Consider the following 19,442-nt stretch of genomic DNA (forward strand, 5'->3'; position numbering starts at 1 on the left):
ATCTCATAGTTTAACTAAGCACTTGCATGTTGTAAGACTACTTGATCTAGGCTGACCTTGTGTCACATGCCAACAGACAATTGCTATAATAATAATTTTTCAAACAAAATAAATAAACCAATTCATAAACAATGCAATAAACAAAATATATAGCAAACAATAAAACAAAGATTTTAAATATTTCCCCAATTATGAGACATATATTAAATTTCAATGGTATGACATGTTGGGATGCATATGTGTTTGTCTGTGAGGTGTGTGTGGGGGTACAGTATGTATTTGTGTGTGGTTTACAGAACGTGTCTGTGTGAATACAATGTTTGTGTGTGCAGTGTACCATGTGTATGATGTAGTTTGCATGTGCATGTGTGTATAGTGTATATTGTATATGTCTATGAGTATGCTGTGTATGTAGAAGTGTAGAACTGTCTTGTGTAGTTAAGTATTTATGTATGTGTTTGTGGTATGTATAGTGTATGTGCAAGGGAGTATATGAGTGTGTATGTACTGTATACAATGTGTATATATATATATATATATAATATATATATATATACACATATATATATATATATATATATATATATATATATACACATATATATATATATATATATATATATATAACAGTGTAACTGTGCAGACAACATACAGTGTGTATGTGTTTATACTATGTATTAAAGACCTGTTGTCTGGGATGGTTGCATAGGCAATAACTATCTAGACTAAAACAACAATAATTATTGGTGACACATAAAAGCACCCGTGCCACTGACACATTAAAAGTACCTGTGCCAGTGACATACTAAAGGCACCTGTGCCGGTAACACGTTAAAGGCACCTGTGCCAGTGACACGTTAAAGGCACATGTACCAGTGACACATAATAGACATCTGTGCCTGTGACACATGAAAGGAATCCAGTATACTCTGCGGAGTGGTTGGCATTAAGAAGGGCATCCAACCATAGAAACCAAACCAAATCAGACTGAAGCCCAATGAAGCTCTCCAGCTTACCAACTCCAGTCAGACCATCTAACCCATGCCAGCTTCAATAACAGATGCATGATGATGATGATGAAATATAAAGTATCTCCTCCTATATTGACAATATGCTCTGACAACTTGTCACCATCATTATTGTCTTCTTTCTAGCTATTCCCACCCTTATATAATGTGGGGTAGCTATGTATTCCTCTACTGCAAGACACCTATGCCTACTTGCCTATCATAATTTAAGTTCTCATCACCTTGCATAAAACCACCTCCCTCTCTACTACAACTCCATTCAGTTGAATGGTTGTTATCCTTATCTTGCAAGCTACTTGGTGACCTCACTAGTGCTGGTGCCACAAAAGCATCCAGTACACACTGTAAAGTGATTGGCTTTATGAAGGGCAACTAGGCATGGAAACATTGCAGCTCACTGATTCCTGCTGAACAATCCAACCCATGCTGGCATAGAAAATGGTCATTAAATGACGATGATGATGATGATGAAGCAAATCATTTAAAATTTATTATAAAAATGCTAATTTTATATAAGTATCAATAAATAACTAATATTTTGATGTTAAGCAAGCAAAATTCTACCATGTTTTTCAACCTCAATGTATATATTATATGTAAAATTATTAAATCTATATTCCAAAAGTGAAGCTACAAAATGTATCAAATATAGTGTTATAAAGGCAGAAAGTATTCTGTCTCTTGCGAAGTGTCATTACAGAGTGAAGATTAAACATATGGTCATACAGTGTATGTTTGTCTCTGGTGATTAGATTATTTTTACAGATGTATTTTATTATGTGCGAGTGTATATAAAAGTAATAATGAATATCATGCAAGTGTGTGTGTGTGTGTGTGTATACATATATATACATATATATATATATCAATTCCGTAAACCAGGAGAAAATTAAAAAACATTTACCCTGTAATTTCTTATACGATGCACCGTTTCATCTACTGTTTAATGGTAAACTAACCTGATTAAATTAAATCAAGCCAATCTTCCATAGGCCCTTAGAATCGTCAGTAAGAAATAGCCAAGTCGGAACAGATATTTTCACGAGGCATTTCTGTCCCTGCCTCGGCAATATCTGACCTAAAATTTTCAAATCATCGCACTCGCGCCAAATTTATCCGCAGCAAATAAATATAAGCCGCCGATTCCATTACGGAATTAACCAGAAAATTCATAATTAATCAATATAGGGTGGCAAAAAATTTTGTAGAATTTTTTTGCCACCAGCGGCCTAGTGGGAAAAAATTAAATAGTCATAGACCATTTTTAAGTTCAACATCACAATCAAGGAACGGCCATAATAGGCCATTCACCCACTAGAAATAACAGTTATTTTGCGGTTGAAGCTTTGGCTGTTATTTCTGTTATTTCTAGCGAGTGCGATGATTTGAAAATTTTAGGTCAGATATTGCCGAGGCAGGGACAGAAATGCCTCGTGAAAATATCTGTTCCGACTTGGCTATTTCTTACTGACGATTCTAAGGGCCTATGGAAGATTGGCTTGATTTAATTTAATCAGGTTAGTTTACCATTAAACAGTAGATGAAACGGTGCATCGTATAAGAATTACAGGGTAAATGTTTTTTAATTTTCTCCTGGTTTACGGAATTGATGTTATTTTGCGGTTGAAGCTTTGGCTGTTATTTCTAGTGGGTGAATGGCCTATTATGGCCGTTCCTTGATTGTGATGTTGAACTTAAAAATGGTCTATGACTATTTAATTTTTTCCCACTAGGCCGCTGGTGGCAAAAAAATTCTACAAAATTTTTTGCCACCCTATATTGATTAACTATGAATTTTCTGGTTAATTCCGTAATGGAATCGGCGGCTTATATTTATTTGCTGCCGATAAATTTGGCGCGAGTGCGATGATTTGAAAATTTTAGGTCAGATATTGCCGAGCAGGGACAGAAATGCCTCGTGAAAATATCTGTTCCGACTTGGCTATTTCTTACTGACGATTCTAAGGGCCTATGGAAGATTGGCTTGATTTAATTTAATCAGGTTAGTTTACCATTAAACAGTAGATGAAACAGTGCATCGTATAAGAAATACAGGGTAATGTTTTTTAATTTTCTCCTGGTTTACGGAATTGATGTTATTTTGCGGTTGAAGCTTTGGCTGTTATTTCTAGTGGGTGAATGCCTATTATGGCCGTTCCTTGATTGTGATGTTGAACTTAAAAATGGTCTATGACTATTTAATTTTTTCCCACTAGGCCGCTGGTGGCAAAAAAATTCTACAAAATTTTTTGCCACCCTATATTGATTAATTATATATATATATATATATAGTCAGTGGATCATAAATCCCAAAAAGAAGTACACTCTAAAAGTTAGGGCAGTAATGTATTTACATGAAGTTAAATATGTTAGCATTATGGATGCGAAACCATTAGCCACTCTATGACCTGACATAATTTTGACTTCATGTAAATATAATATATATATATATATATGTGTGTGTGTGTGTGTGTGTGTGTGTGTGTGTGTGTGTGTGTATGTAGGCGTATATGTGCGTACCTGTGTGTATGTGCGTGCGTGCATGTATGTGTGCGTGCATGTGTGCATGTGTTTGTAATTATATATATATATTATATATATATATATAATATATATATATATATATACACATACATTTGTATATATACACATATATACATACATTTGTGTGTATATATATATATATACATACATATTCTTATATTCTTTCTTTTATTCTTTTACTTGTTTCAGTCATTTGATTGTGGCCATGCTAGAGCACCACCTTTTAGTTGAGCAAATCGGCCCCACAAATTATTCTTTGTAAGCCTAGTACTTATTCTATCGGTCTCTTGCCGAATCACTAAGTTACGGGGATGTAAGCACACCAGCATCGCCTGCTAAGTGATGTTTTGGGGTGGACAAACACAGACACACAAACACACACCCATATATATACATATATACAACAGGCTTCTTTCAGTTTCTTTCTACCAAATTCACTCACAAGGCTTTGGTCGGCCTGAGGCTATAGTAGAAAACACTTGCCCAAGGTGCCATGCAGAGGGACTGAACCTAGAACCATGTGGTTGATAAGCAAGCTACATTTTATAGAAATTTTAAAAGTTATGTATTTAAACAAAATATAAAGTATCATATATTCAACATGATCATCAGTATATATAATTGTATTTTTATACAGCTGTACGTGTGTGTGTGTACATATGTATGTAAACAGACACTAATACTCTAATTTAGCAGATTCTATCAAACAATCCAACCCATGCTAACATGGAGAGTAGGCAGTAACTGATCAAACAACATGACATTGTGAAACTAGGCAGAATGGTACAATCCATGCATTCTGTTTCTGTCTGCTCAATTTCACTCACAGGAAGTGAGTCAACTTGAAACTATGGCAAAGGCGACATGCTCAATATTCCCTGCAGCAGAATTAAAGCCAGGACATCATGATTGTAAAACAAACTTAACTTGGACATAGCCACTGGTGAAGGTGTATCCTGTGGTACGGTAGATGGGTGTTAAGATGTTAGGGAATTGGTAGGTGGAGAGCTACTGAAGAAGGAGTACAGAAGGTGTTCAAGTGTGGTAATAGAGCAGCTAGGGGTGATAGGTGCAGTGTACAGGTAAACAGGTGGTATAGTGTAGGTACTTAGTCCCAGGCCAGTTACTGAGTGAACAAATCTGCTAATAAAAGACATTCCAGTCATAATCCTCTCATCCTTCTCTTGGGCATTGCATATCTAGGACTACATTAGCCAATGTATTCCTCTTTTTTCAAGACTGCACAGTATGATATGCGATGCGGAGGGGGGAATGATCTGTTCTTTCTAGCAGGTTAAATCCTCTTGTTGGTATGGCATAGTACAGTGGTACAGAAGAGTACTATATGGCAACTAAGGAATAGCAAGAGGATTTATAGCTGTGGCTTTAGAGTTGTAGTAGTAGCACTGTTGCTGCTGCTACTACGAGTAGCACCAAAATATATCAAAGTAGGTAAAAGCATCAGCTGTATAAAATGTAGTAGTGGTGCTGGCTTCAGTAGTAATAGCAGAAGCATTGATGGTGGCAGTAGTGGTGGTAATAATCTTCTAAGACTAGCACAAGGCCACATATTTTGGGGAAGGGATGTCATTAAATCAAACTTTCAGCTGATTCTTGTTTGATATTATCACTGACTCCAGGAGGATAAAAGGCAAAAGTTTACAGGAGCATATTTTGAACTCAGAACAAAGGGATGTAACTAAATACTGCAAAGAGTTATATTGCTTCATTGCCCTTAGTCAATCCACCACCCTTGACCAATTAAGCAAAGAAGTCATTAATAAGGGATCACATCGGCTGTTGGGAAAAGATCCAACAAGAATGTTCCTGTCAGCTAATGATATTTAATAATGAACTGAAATTTGGAAACAATATAGAGAGTGTTAGGGCAGTAATGTATTTACATGAAGTTAAATATGTTAGCATTATGGATGCGAAACCATTAGCCACTCTATGACCTGACATAATGATCTTTGAGGGCAACCTATTTAACCTACTTAACAAATAAAAGAGGTTTTTAAACTTCAATTCCCATTCACTGCCACCTAGTTTGCCACAAATAACAGGGAAATGTCTTGTTTTTTGATAGGAAAGGGTTGGAGGTCTATATCAAAACAAGGGACACATGTGTACATTGTGTAAAGTGTGGTAAGGAAAAAGTGGGGTGGCACCTTTGTAGTGTGTTTTAGGTGTACAGTTTTGACAAAATATATTAAATGGACTGTAGAATGAGACATGAGATGTTTGGGATAATTGCTGAAATAAAAGCAACTCGACCCATAAAACAAAACAAAAGCATTATAGTTTAAATATTAATCATAAAATTAGGCTAAGTAGATTAAAAAAGAATGACAACAGAAATGGGTGGGGTGGGGGTTGAAAATGTTTGCACAAATCAACAGCAATGACAGCATAAACCAAATGTACGAACCTAATGTTGATAACAATGGTTGTTTGATACTTGGTACATGTGGAGGTGTAGAAGTACTACTAAATTCAGAAGTACTTAGTCGAGATTTTGTTGACGGTACATGATTGCCAATTGTATAAGACCCTGATAGAGTAGGTGATGTTTTAGATACTGAAATATAAAAGACAGAGAACATTATAAATGGCTTGAAAAAGAAATGAAAAGATGTTGAACAGCAAACAAATAGGTAAAAATGTTCAACGGTTGGCAAAGATAGCCGACATACAATAGGTCGAATAGTAGACAATAAATAAAACAGCAGGTAATACAACAGACAATTGGTAAAACTAACAGATAGTTATCTGTGTGGTGACAATTAGTAATATAGCCAACTGTTGTAAAATAACAGAAAATACATAACAAGCTGTCAGTTTTTTATTTATTTCTTTATTGCCCACAAGGGGCTAAACACAGAGGGTACAAACAAGCACTGACAAAGGGATTAAGTCGATTACATCGACCCCAGTGCGTAACTGGTACTTAATTTATCGACCCTGAAAGGATGAAAGGCAAAGTCGACCTTGGCGGAATTTGAACTCAGAATGTAACGGCAGACAAAATACCGCTAAGCATTTTGCCCGGCGTTCTAACGTTTCTGCTAACAGTTTCTGTCTACTAATTTCACCGATAAAGCACTGGGTGGCTTGAGGTGCTCCACAAAGCGATTGAATCGAAACCCACATGGTTACAAAGCAGACTTTGCAACCACACAACCTTGCTTAAATTTTTTTTAATTATATTGTTTCCTATCAATATCCTATCCATTTGTTTTCTATTTGTAAATTGCTGTTTTTGTAGTATCAAGTTGATTTTCTTTTGAGAAAAATGTTGGGTGAAGATCAGAATATTTGTAGTCACTTCTCCATGTGGAGACAATGCAAAGAAGAAATAAAATCTGCCAAAAGGAAAAAAATTAGTAAATCTTATTTTTCTATGTCTGAATCCCAAACTTTCTGAAACTATCTGTATGTAAGCTCTATAGAACACGGTTTCCTGTAATAAAACCCTTGAAAAGGGAGGGGAAGCAGTAGAACCAAAAGGAGGAAGAGGAAGCAGAAGGGCCAAAAGGAGGAAGAGGAAGCAGAAGGGCCAAAAGGAGGAAGAGGAAGCAGAAGAGCCAAAGGGAGGAAGAGGAAGCAGAAGAGCCAAAGGGAGGAAGAGGAAGCAGAAGAGCCAAAAGGAGGAGGAGGCAGAACAGGCAGAAATGGAAGAGGAAAAAGGTGGTGAGGAGAGGGGGCAGAAGATGAGGAGGAGAGGGGGGCAGAAGAAAATATGGCAAGGCAGGAGGAAAGGAGGATGAGCAGGGGGGAAAGGGGGAGGAGAGGAAGAAAGAATATGGGGAGAGAAGGAGAGTAAGGCAATAGAGGAACATAAAGACAAACAAATGCTGCCAAGCATTTTACCCAAGTGGGCTAACAATTCTGCCAGTTTGCTACGGCTAGTAATGAAAATTGAACTCAATGCTAGAAATAAGATATTAGGTATAAAAAATAGACTAGCCATTCCAGTTATAAATTATGTTAACATTACACACTGGAAGAGAACTGAAAAACAAAACTTAGAAAACTCAGGAAACTACTAACAACATTCCAAAACCCATTGCTCCAAAGCTTATATAGGTGGAATATACCTCAGTCACACACAGGAGGTATGGAGTCTGGTAGAAATAGAGAGTCACTAATGAGAGAATGCCTAGAAAAACATTAAAAAGCAAGCAAAGGAAGCTGATAAATGTAATAAATAAACATGTTAGAAATAGAGAAAAAAACTTTTCTCTATTAGGAAATATGAAGGCACAAACAGGAAACTAACTGCACTGAAATAACAGATTTAGATAAAGACAAAACAACTGAAGAAGATTAAAAGAAAAACAGGCATAGGCATGGTTGTATGGTTAAGAAATTTGCTTACCAACCACATGATTTCAGGTTCAATCCCATTGTGTGACACCTTGGGAAAGTGTCTACTACTATAGCAACAGGCTGGCCAAAGCTTGGTGGACGGACTAGGTAGATGGAAACTGAAAGAAGCTCCTTCATACGTGTGTGTGTGTGTATATGCATATATATGTATGAGTGCGTGTACATATATATTTATATGTGAAGGTGTGTATGCTTCTGTCAGGGGATAGTTGTAAATGAGTGCCACTGTCATACAGTGTTGCTCATTTCCAATATTCTATGGAAACATGTCTGGCCATGGGAAATATTACCTTGCTTAGAAACAGGTGAGGGCTGGCAACAGGAATACCTGCCTCAATAAACTCTGTCAAACCCATATAAGCATAGAAAAGTGAACATTAAAGTGATAATGACAACAATAACGAAACAGAATTCTAAGATATTTAAAAAGAGAAAAACTACTCTATCATGGTCAATATCTCGCAAATCTTGAAACAGAGAGGAAGTGAGCCAGATTGAAAGTTAAAAATGGCTCAAAAGTTCTGTGCTAAAAACAGAAACAGAATGTCTGATTGCAGCTGCACAACACCAAGGCCTAGCCACAAACAACTGCAAATATAAAGCAGTCAAAGAAGATGCTGACATCAAGTGCAATGAGGCATTTGACCACATCACCTCCTGCTGCCCAGTCTTTATGAAATACAAATATGTAGACATTTTGAATTGGCAGCTTTGTCCAATGGTCAATATGCCAACACTTCATGTAACACAAACATAAAACACAAACAATATACCCCTGTACTTCACCACCACCCAACAAAATAAGGACACGTTTCACATTGCATATACTCTGCAAGACAGAAGAAATACAAAAATACTTGCAGAAACAAGTTAAATTCCATCACAAAGTAAAAATAGTGTAGTGTAGTAACATTGATCTACATCTCCAAAACACAATACTGCATATAACTTAGAAACACAGAGGTGCACCTGGTGTTGCAGTAGAAGTATGTATGAAATTATCAAAATAAAAATTCCTTTTATGGTCCATAAGGGCCCAATATGTTAACCCTTTCAATACCATATTTCAGTTGGTTTCAACTGATTTCGAAAATCATGAAGAATTAAGTAAAAGAAATTTTGATAGAAAGTTTTAATGAAGTTCATTTTAAAACAAGAAGTTTGATTCATAGAATTAGGGGTGATCTCAGGTTAGTATCAAAAGGGTTATGGACAGTATAAGAACATTGACCATGTGCAAGCAGGATAGTTTCATGACTTCCACATCCTGGACAAATTTGGTTGCTGGTGTTTCCATTCCTATAGAGTTTGCCCTAAATAGGCCATTCCACCTTGTAGCACTGCCAGGGCAAGGACTTTTGAAAAATGCTAATCCCTCACCTGAAAGTTCTCCAGAAGATACGGTACAGACTGTTCTTTGAGGCCTAGAATGGTTTCCAGGTCACAGTCATTAATACTCTCCACAAACTCTCTATGGAATGCAAGACTAGTCATTCTGCTCACAATTTATTCCCAATTTTCCTTCACCTGGAGGTTCAGTTTGAATCACATTAAAGCACCTTAACTGAACCCTCAAACCAATAATAGCAAATACCACTGGCCAGCATAGACGACCTTCTCCTGGTAACAAGTTACAAGCCCACCAACATATCATAGTAGATATGTGATCACATAATTTTGTGACATTCTCCCAGTAAGATGCCAGTCACCTTGATTTCTCAGGTGTTTGACACATGACACTGATGTCAACTTCACTGCATATGCAAAACAATATACCCCTCAATGTCTCCAACATCTTCCTGTCTCCAAACTTACAGGTGAGATAGTACTGGGATCTCAACAAATCTCTACATCTGAAAATTGCTGGCCTTGCACCTAAATTAGAAACATCATCATTATTATTATTATAATAATAATGATAATAATTATAAGGCAGCAGGCTGGCAGAATTGTTAGCACACCAGGCAAAATGCATCACAACAATTTTGTCCATCTCTATGTCCTGAGTTCAAATTCCGCTGAGGTTAACTTAGCCTTCTGTTCATTCTGGATCAATAAAATAAGTATCAGTTAAGTACTGGGGTCAATGTAATCAACTAGCCCCCATTCTCAAAATGTCAAGCCTTGTGCTTATAGTAGAAAGGATTATTATAATTGCTGCCACCACTGCTACAACAAGCACCAAATTTTTTTCATTATTATTATCTGAATTTAAATCCTGTGTCAGCTTTAGTGTTCATTCTTTAGGGGCTCAATAGAATACGTACAAGTCAAAAGATAGAGTCTTGTGCTTGTGTATGCAAAAAATCTTGACCATTGTTGTTACTATTATTAACACTAACAGGAAAGTTACTGAAAACAGGATATTTGAATTCCCTCTGTATTACTCCTGCCAAAACAATGTTTCCTTATTATCCATTAAACCTTCCTGATAGGAGGGGTTTATAGAAACAAAACAAAAAGCTTCCTTTTTTTTTGCTATAAAACAAAAACATTGTTAAGATGATGCCAGCCATCTTAATCCAGATTTGTTTTATCATAGAAATATTATCAAAAATTCAAGTTCTACTTACATCTCGCTACTTCTTCTAATTTGAGCACTAATGATTTTCTGGCTAGTTTTACTTCTGCTTTCGGATGGTCAAATTCTTCCCTCACCCACATGTATGGACTGACCTGGGTTTGTCGTTCTGTCGGGGGTTTCGGTGAACTGTACAACCTGCAACAAATGAAGAATTTATTAATATTAAATTCTGATAAATATATGCCATCCCCAAATCACTTCTTTATTTTCTTTTTCCTAAATAATCCATAACAGAGAACAGATTATCATTAGCACCACCACCATCATGACTGTCATAATCATCATCATCATCATCATCATTACTATCATTATCACTACTATCTCTGTCATGGTGATCATCATTATTATCATCATCATCATCATCTTTACAACTATCACTACTATCATTATCATCATCATCATCACTTTAGATCTGCTTTCCATGCTGACATGGGTTGGACAGGTTATCACAATTCAAGTCAATTCATAGGAGTTACTGCATTCATTGCCACTTGTATGTGTCACTTTGGCTTGGTTTCTACAACTGGGTGCCCTTTTTATTGCCAACCACTTTACAGCATGTACCAGTTGCATTTTCTCGTGACATCAGCACAAGAGAGACTGATAAGACCTCAGCAAAACAAGGACCTCATAATTCTATGCTTCATTCATTTGTTTGCCATCCACTTTGAAGACACATTTTTCATGGCACCAGCATTAGGGAGGTTGTCAAGTCATAGGCAAGATAGAGCTAGGGAACACCTCATCTCTATAGCTACTCACTCACTCATCAAGCACTCTATGATGCCATTACCAATTATATGTGTGTGTGCGTGTGTGTGTGTATACATATATATAATTACCAATTAACACTTTTGTCTAAAGTCAATATGGAATGGACAAGTCTGCAATTTGGAACCTTCCGTATTACAATATTGATGATGATAATGACAATAATGATTTCAATGACAACAGTGCAATAGCATAATTCATTAAAAAAGAAAGATAACTAATTTCAACAAAAATGGCAACTCTATGGAGCAGAAATGCATTGATGAGGAAGACAAAATTAGCATTTCTCCAACAAAAACAAGAAATAGAAGTGACAAATGTTATGAAATTCTACCAAATTTGCTCCCCAATTATGATTATAGCTACCACTAGAACCTACAGATGTACAAACACAAACTGAACAAAGGAGAGCATACAATATATCTGGGATTCCACAGTATTCAATGTATGATTAACCACTGTGTGTCAGAGCATGCAGTATGATCATCCCTTAAAGTTATATAAAGAGAGGTATGGCATATCTGTAGCTATCAACCTGTAGATTGTATCTAATCATTTGGTTGTCTATATACATACTTTATTTTGATAGTTAGTGAGAAGCCTTATGGAGAGCTCGCCCATTTCATGAATCTGGACAGTACATCTAGACCTATGAAACATGCAAGCTCTCAGCAGAGACCCTCACTATCAAAATAAAGAATAGACTCTACATAGCTGTGTATTGAGTCCCCATTTAAACTATGGATTCCCAGATCTATGCCAGGTATATTCCACATATACCTACATGATATAGAGCTCTGATCGATCAAATCCAACAAACTGGCAAGTGTTTCATTAATTACATTCTAGTGTTCAAATTTAGATTCAGACTACTGATCAGGGGCCAGATATTAAACAAAAACCAGTAGAGCACCAGACAAAACAGTAGAGTACTGAAAAAGAAAGTGAGTACTATACAAAACAGTAGAGTACCGCATAAAACAATAGAGAATCATACAAGATAACTGAGAATTATGCAAAACAGAGTACCTTACAAAATGGCAAAGTATCACACCAAACAGAGTACTATACAAAACAGCAGAGTACCATAGAAAACGTCTTACACTACCTACAACCCACCAGATGATCAAATGTTACTGACACTGATTTTTCCTTTCAATTTTCTAGGTTTGATAAAATAATTGGCAAACAAGTACCAAGTTCAATTAATTACGAGTAATTGTACACCCTCTCTTACAATCATCATCATTATCATTATCAAGGAGCTGCATTGGTAGAATCATAAGAGCACCAGACAGTCTCTTGTGGCATTTCTTTTAACTGTGAGTTCAAATCCTACTGAAGTTAACTTTACATTTTACCCAGCCAGAGTCAATAAAGTACCAGTTAAGTACTGGATCAATGTAATAGACTAGACTCCATTCCTCTTCCCAATTTCTAGCCTTGTGTTTATGTGAGACACTTATTACTATTACTGTTGTCATTAGGACGGTGGGTAGAGCATCAGAAAAAAAGTGTTTTGTCACAGCAGAATTGATACCAGTGCTGGTGCCATATAAAATAAAAATCACTCATTCTGGTGCCATGTTAAAAGCAGTGGTGCTGGTGCCACATAAAAAGCACCCAGTACACTCTGTAAAGTGGTTGGTATTAAGAAGGGCATCCATCTGTAAAAGCCATTCCAGAACAGTCAATGGAAACTGGTGTGACCCCTGACCTTATCAGCTCCTGTCAAATCATCCAATCCATGCCAACATGGAAAGCAGACATTAAATGATGATAAGGATGAGGATGATGATGAAGCAGGGAAGTACTGGGGTCGATGTAACTGACTAACCTCCTCCACCTGAATTGCTGGCCTTGTACCAAAATTTGAAATCATTATTATCATTATTATTGGTATTTTGTCTGTCCTCACATTCTGAGTTCAAATGCCTCCAGGGTCGACTTCACCTTTCATCCTTTTAGAGTCAATAAATTAAGTACCAGTTATGCACTGGAGTCAATGTAATCAACTGATCCCCTCCCCCAAAATTTCAGGTCTTGTGCTTATAGTAGAAAGGATTATTATTATTATTATTATTTCTACTACAATTATCTACTATTATACCCACACCCACATTATCGATGAAATAAAGGATCAGCTATATACTGAGATTGGTAAAATCAAATATACCTCTTCCCAAAAACCAAAATTGTCTGGCCTTGTGCCTAGGTTAAAAAAAATAAAAAGAAAAGAAAAAGAGTATTACTATTCCTCGTTGTTCTATTTCTGAAAGCTCTTAAAAAAAATAGAGGGAGCTGTGCTATTTTCCTATTTAAGATTGGTATCTTCTACAGTTGCAGAAGTAGGGTTTGTTGGAAAACTACCAGAGAACAATACCACCCCACCACTCCCATATCTCCTCTCTCTCTCTCCCTCTCATCCCCATCAATTCAATAATCTATTAGAAGCAACAGTGGTTATAGTCTCAAGATATTGCCTTCTTTTAATTGTAGGGTAAATCAAGGGGAGAAGTGAAGTGATCTCCGCATCTAGAATAACATTACCACCACCACACTTCATACAAATTACTAACAATTCCTGACACACACAGTCATAGACAATGCTGACAATTACACAGCAACACATTTAGACAGAGCTAAGGCAGGTAGAGGCACACACACACAGGTAATGCTAACTATACACAGTTCTACAAGCACACACACACACACACACACACACACACACACACAAATCAAGGTAAGACTGAACTGACACAAATATGAGGGGGTGGGGTTGAAAAAGAAGAGCTCCTGCCCTACCTGCCTTCCTCTGAGAGGATGATGGTGGGGAATTAAGGTGTAGGGGTACAGAAGTTTGCTTGAGAATTTTATTGTAATACTATTTTGCCTTTATGTGTTCCAACCCAAAAGGATGCTGCCATACTGAGACACTATCATTTAAAAAAATTGCTTTGCCTAATGGGAGGGCATGATCCCACAATCCCAAGATTAAGAGTCTCATGCATTAGACAGAACACAAAGACACATACAAACAAACCATGTAAGTCAGTGAGAGAGAGAGAGAGAGAGAGAGTCACTACACAGTCACTTGATTTGTTAGAAATAGCAGTAATATCTTCAAATTACACCTTAAGTCTTAAATACAATGACACCCACTAGGCAGTCACAACTGGAAGGTCTTTGATCATATGTCTGCTGGATCTGGGTTGACCTAGGGTTAAACACACTCACACACACACACACACACACACACAAAAGACAGAAATAAGACAAAAATGCTACAAAATATAAGGGAGATAAGGTGGGGGGGTTCCCCCTCCCCACTTAGCCATTGGTAAGGGGTGTTAAAGAGGGAAACAAGGTCAGAGGTGATATGTACTCTTCCAATTTAAGTGGCAGTGACACCAATTTTTGTCCCTCAACATTCAAAGGTGGGGCAGTGCCCATGATTTAGTACATCTTTTCAGATTTACTTTTCATAGGGTAACAGTCCTGAGGCAGAAGGATTGGAATTTTATTAAAAAGATGGTGAGTGGGAAATACAGCAAGGATGAAGAGAAGGCAAGATAGGTGGGTCTTGAAGGTGCAGGCTTATATGCATACATACCAATAGATATATACATATGATTACAGGTAAGTTCACTGCCATCAATTCATCGCAGGGAGTTCACGACCATGAATTCACTGTGAGCAAAATTTACTGAGAAAATATATCCATAGAATCTTACAATTAATAGTTAAAAACTATTTTATTGAGAAAAGAAACAGTGAATTGATGATGGTGAACTTTAGCTGCGGTGAATTGATGCTGGTGGATGTACCAGACATGTATACATACATATTTCCTTGAGAGTTTACACAGATGCTTCATCACTGCTATTTTAATCTCTTTCCCATCCTACTCTGATCACCCCAACTCTTCTAATATGTGAGTAGCCTGTTCTGCTCTGGCCCTTTCTCTCATAGTTTAATTCCTCAATTCCAAACATAAAGTTGCTTCTCTTGGGGCTCATAATTTTGCAGGCTGCAGTGACCTCACTTGTGCTGGAGGAACAAAACAAACCAACTTTCATGTAAAGTATTTGAGAGATAGAGAATATCTATTTCTTTGGGGTCAGTTAAGTCTCTCAGGGATCTTCAAGTTACCCAATCTGCTCAATGTATTAACAAAATCTCCCTTGGTAATCTGCTGCCTTTAAGATGGGAACCGCATGTTTTTCAAATTCTTCCCAATTCCACCTCCCCTCTCCCCATTATAAAAAAAAATATAATGACAAAGTGTATTAAACAAAAATAGCCATAGCTAAAATGTTATTGCTATTGCTGATGATGATGTAGTTTAACCCAGGTTCAACTTCATTCAAGCACACCTATGATCAAAAGTATTCCAGCTATGAATACCTCACCTTTTTAGGGAATTGTCTAGAACTACATTATCTAAAAGTGTCCTAGTAATCTCTACTATGGTAGTAAGTACTTTTTCTTCTGACAATCAATACCAAACATGTGTATGTGTTTATAGATAGATACACATGCACACTATACTTTTGTTGAGCTAAACTGTTTTTGTTGAAAATAATTTTGAAAATAACGAATATGTAAGTGAAATAACTCATTAAGCTGCTGTTTGGAACTTAAATTAACATGAAATTTTGATAGCATGCTTTAATTTAGATCACATTAAAACAGGAAGTGTGCATTAGAGAACCAGAGATAGTCTCAAGCAGGTTGGTATCAAAAGGGCTAAGACTAGGGGAGAGGCATTTTGCTGCAATTTGTAGTATGTTGAATAAACTCAGAGGTTTCTTTGTTGACTCAGAATGCCAAGACAGAGATCATACCATTGCAAAGGCATGTTAGGTATACATATTCAGGCTCTTGGGCCCATCTATATATGTAGTTGCTCAAGACTTCTTCATACAAGTGAATGGGAAAAGATACACACTACCATACTGAACATCATATATCTAAATATTCTTTCTTTCAACTTGTCTTCAAGAGTGTGTGTGTGTGTGTGTGTGTGTGTGCGTGCATGCATGTGTGTAATTTCAAAAGGGAAGGAAAATATTTTTCATCCCCTTTGATATTACTCTTAACTGTGGCTTGGGCTTTCACTGCTCCTTTTAGCATGTGAGGTATCTTGTTAGGGTCACCTCTTTTGTATGTAAATGTACACTAATTTTATGTGAAAAATATATTGTCTATTGAATATTTTGAAAATTTCTCTACCCTATATATATTTTCTGATAGATAGATAGATAGATAGATAGATAGATAGATGGATGGATGGATGGATGGAAGAAAGAAATAGAAAGAGAGAGAGAGAGAGACGAAGACAGATAGACAAATAAACATAGGTAGGCATGAGGAATAGATTTACATGGAATACAAAAAAAGATGACATAAGAAAACAAAAAGGAACTATATACAATCTTTACATAAGACTTAAGATAATTCCTTTGCTTTGTTTTCTTTCTTATGTAACCACCCATGCTAGCATAGAAGACAGACTTTAAACGATGATGATGATAAGCTCGATAAGGATTGTTCTTAATAACTGACTCTTGATGCCAAGGTGCTAGCCCTGGGTGAAGTGGTTTGAGTTTTAAGTTTTCATCCACTTGAGTACTGCACTTTTATCTATACCATGCTTACTTTGCCTTTTCATTCATCTTGTGAGTGAGTGGGTGGGTGAGTGAGTGAGAATGTGTGTGAGTGAGTGAGTGGGTGGGTGGGTGAGAGTGTGAGTGGGTTGGTGAGTAAGTGAGATGTGAGTGAGTGGGTGGGTGAGTGAGTGGGTTGGTGAGTGAGTGAGAGTGTGAGTGAGTGGGTTGGTGAGTGAGTGAGAGTGTGGGTGGGTGAGTGAGAGTGTGTGTGAGTGAGTGGGTTGGTGAGTGAGTGACAGTGTGTGTGTGTGTGAGAGAGAGAGAGAGTGTCTGTGTGTGCGTATGTGTGTATAAAATTTTGGTTAAATCACTTTCTTGATACTCTGAGTTTCGCCCTGTAAGTACACAAGATTTTTAAGCAAGTAACTTTCCCAAAGATCCTGTGTACCCACAGGCGAAACTCAGAGAAGCAAGAGAGTGATTCAACCAAAATACAGTTACATTATTTACCTTCGACGGATATTTGTCCTCATCTTGTTTGTTGTTAACAACAAACAAGATGAGGACAAATATCCTTCAAATGTAAATAGAGTACATAATTCCTTATCTCTTAAATATAGAACTGTATTGTCAAATCAGTACAGGGCCAACATTAGACTCTTCACATAGAGAAACTCCATCAAAAACTAGCTCGTCTTTCAAACCATTTAGCTTTCTTATGTAGATGTAGAGACTCAAAAGCTAATACCATCTGGCTTGAATATAATGATACCAGTCAATTCACATAAAACTAAAAGAGTAGCAGAAAGGGCAGGACATGCCCTCGTCCATGAGAAGGTGTTAACAACAAACAAGATGAGGACAAATATCCATCTAATGTAAATAATGCACATAATTCCCCATGTCTCAAATATAAAACTGTATTATCAAAATACAATTATTAATCTCTACTATGGTAGCAAGTACTCTTTCTTCTGACAATCAATACCAAATGTGTGTATGTTTATAGATAGATACACATGCACAGAAAGAAAGAGATGGGAGGGTGTTGAGTTTCTGTATGTGCAGATACTATACTGTCCTTAACCTGCTGCACCCTCTCAGCATCAACCCTTTTGTACCCGACTTTTAGTTTCTGCATAACTCATTACTGTACTTCCTCTCACCTCTCTTTGCTTGTCTGCTTATTTAGCATTACTCTGCTCTAAACATTAAAACTCATATCTTTCTACAAGCATTTGGACTTACTAAAACTTATCTGTTTGTATATACTTTCTGCAACTATATATTATAATTTACAAGTTTTGACTACCGTGATGTATATAAACTCACGTTTACATAAACAACCAGATGATACAAAACCAAAAGAGGTGTAAAAACCAAGTGTAATAATACTCACCCTGTCTGTGGATTTAACCAAAATACAATCTCTAAATTATCTATGTCACTTGAATTTTTAGCAGTCTATATGTAAAGGATATGACAACACCTAAATGTAACCCAACACAGAATTACAATGAGACATGACTATTTCAAGTAACAAGGCTAGCACCTATCTTCCCCAAACTTTCCAATATTTCACTTTGCAGAGATACATTATATTCCGACCCCTGGAAACACATTTGAGACCATCCTATTTCCAAAAAAAGAAATCCCTCAAACCTTACCAACTATCATTCTCTCTCACTTCCAATATTTCAAAGGTGATGAAAACGGCCATCAACAACCTTCTCTCACACTTTTATTCTCTCCTACCCTTCTTAATAACAACTAGAATGCCTTTCATAAATTCAAATTGACTGAAGATTAATGCCTCTGTCCCTTACCACTGGACTCTTTCTTCCAAGAAACTTGGTGAAAGCAGTGCTGCCACTCTAAACATCAAAGCTTTCAATGAAGTCTGGCACACAAATTTACTGTCAAAAGTACCTGCATTATAGGTTCAATCCAAATTTTATCTCTTAGATTGGTGGCTTCTTCTCAGCTACAACCCACACTCTAAACTATCATGATTCCGGAGGGTTTGCTTTTGACCTTCATGCTCTTTAACCTATACATAAATAACTTATTTGCCATCATTTCCAGCAGTGCTGATTTCTATGTAGATTATATTACCCTTCACTCTTTGCAAGCTTTTTGCACCCAAGTTTCATCCATATGCAACTCAAACATTTCAAGCCAAATCTGTACTGACTGCATGAACAGAAACCTTGACAACATTCTCTAATGAAGTCATGTCAACTTTGTATCCTTCAACAACAATAAAATCACTCCACATAAGAAAACAGTATCATACATCACCACCCACTTGTCAAATATGAACAATACTCACTTAGAACCCTCCTGATCTTTCAAAAACCAGGAGTCATTATCACTGAGTATTTGGAAAATGCACAACCTCATCATAGCAGAAGCTGCATCACAGACAAATCTTTCATTTCGGGGCCAGAAAATGTTTCTGGTCCCATTGATTACATTATCCCTCCAGAAATCTCAAGTGAGACCCACAAT

At 36.8% G+C, this 19,442-nt stretch overlaps 1 protein-coding gene across 3 annotated transcripts in view; it reads right to left on the bottom strand.

The window, feature by feature from the left end:
• The window catches only part of LOC115214304 (SLAIN motif-containing protein 2), a 114,207-nt gene that overhangs the window by 36,664 nt on the left and 58,101 nt on the right, over window positions 1-19,442 (bottom strand). For all 3 annotated transcript variants that reach the window (XM_029783472.2, XM_029783471.2, XM_029783473.2), the window contains exons 2-3: window positions 10,538-10,683; window positions 6,004-6,153 (exon numbers count right to left, since the gene is read on the bottom strand). In XM_029783472.2, the coding sequence (XP_029639332.1) occupies window positions 6,004-6,153; window positions 10,538-10,683 (296 nt within the window). The remainder of the gene's footprint in view (window positions 1-6,003; window positions 6,154-10,537; window positions 10,684-19,442) is intronic.

Source organism: Octopus sinensis, linkage group LG7 (genome assembly GCF_006345805.1).
Source record: "Octopus sinensis linkage group LG7, ASM634580v1, whole genome shotgun sequence".
NCBI lineage: Eukaryota > Metazoa > Mollusca > Cephalopoda > Octopoda > Octopodidae > Octopus > Octopus sinensis.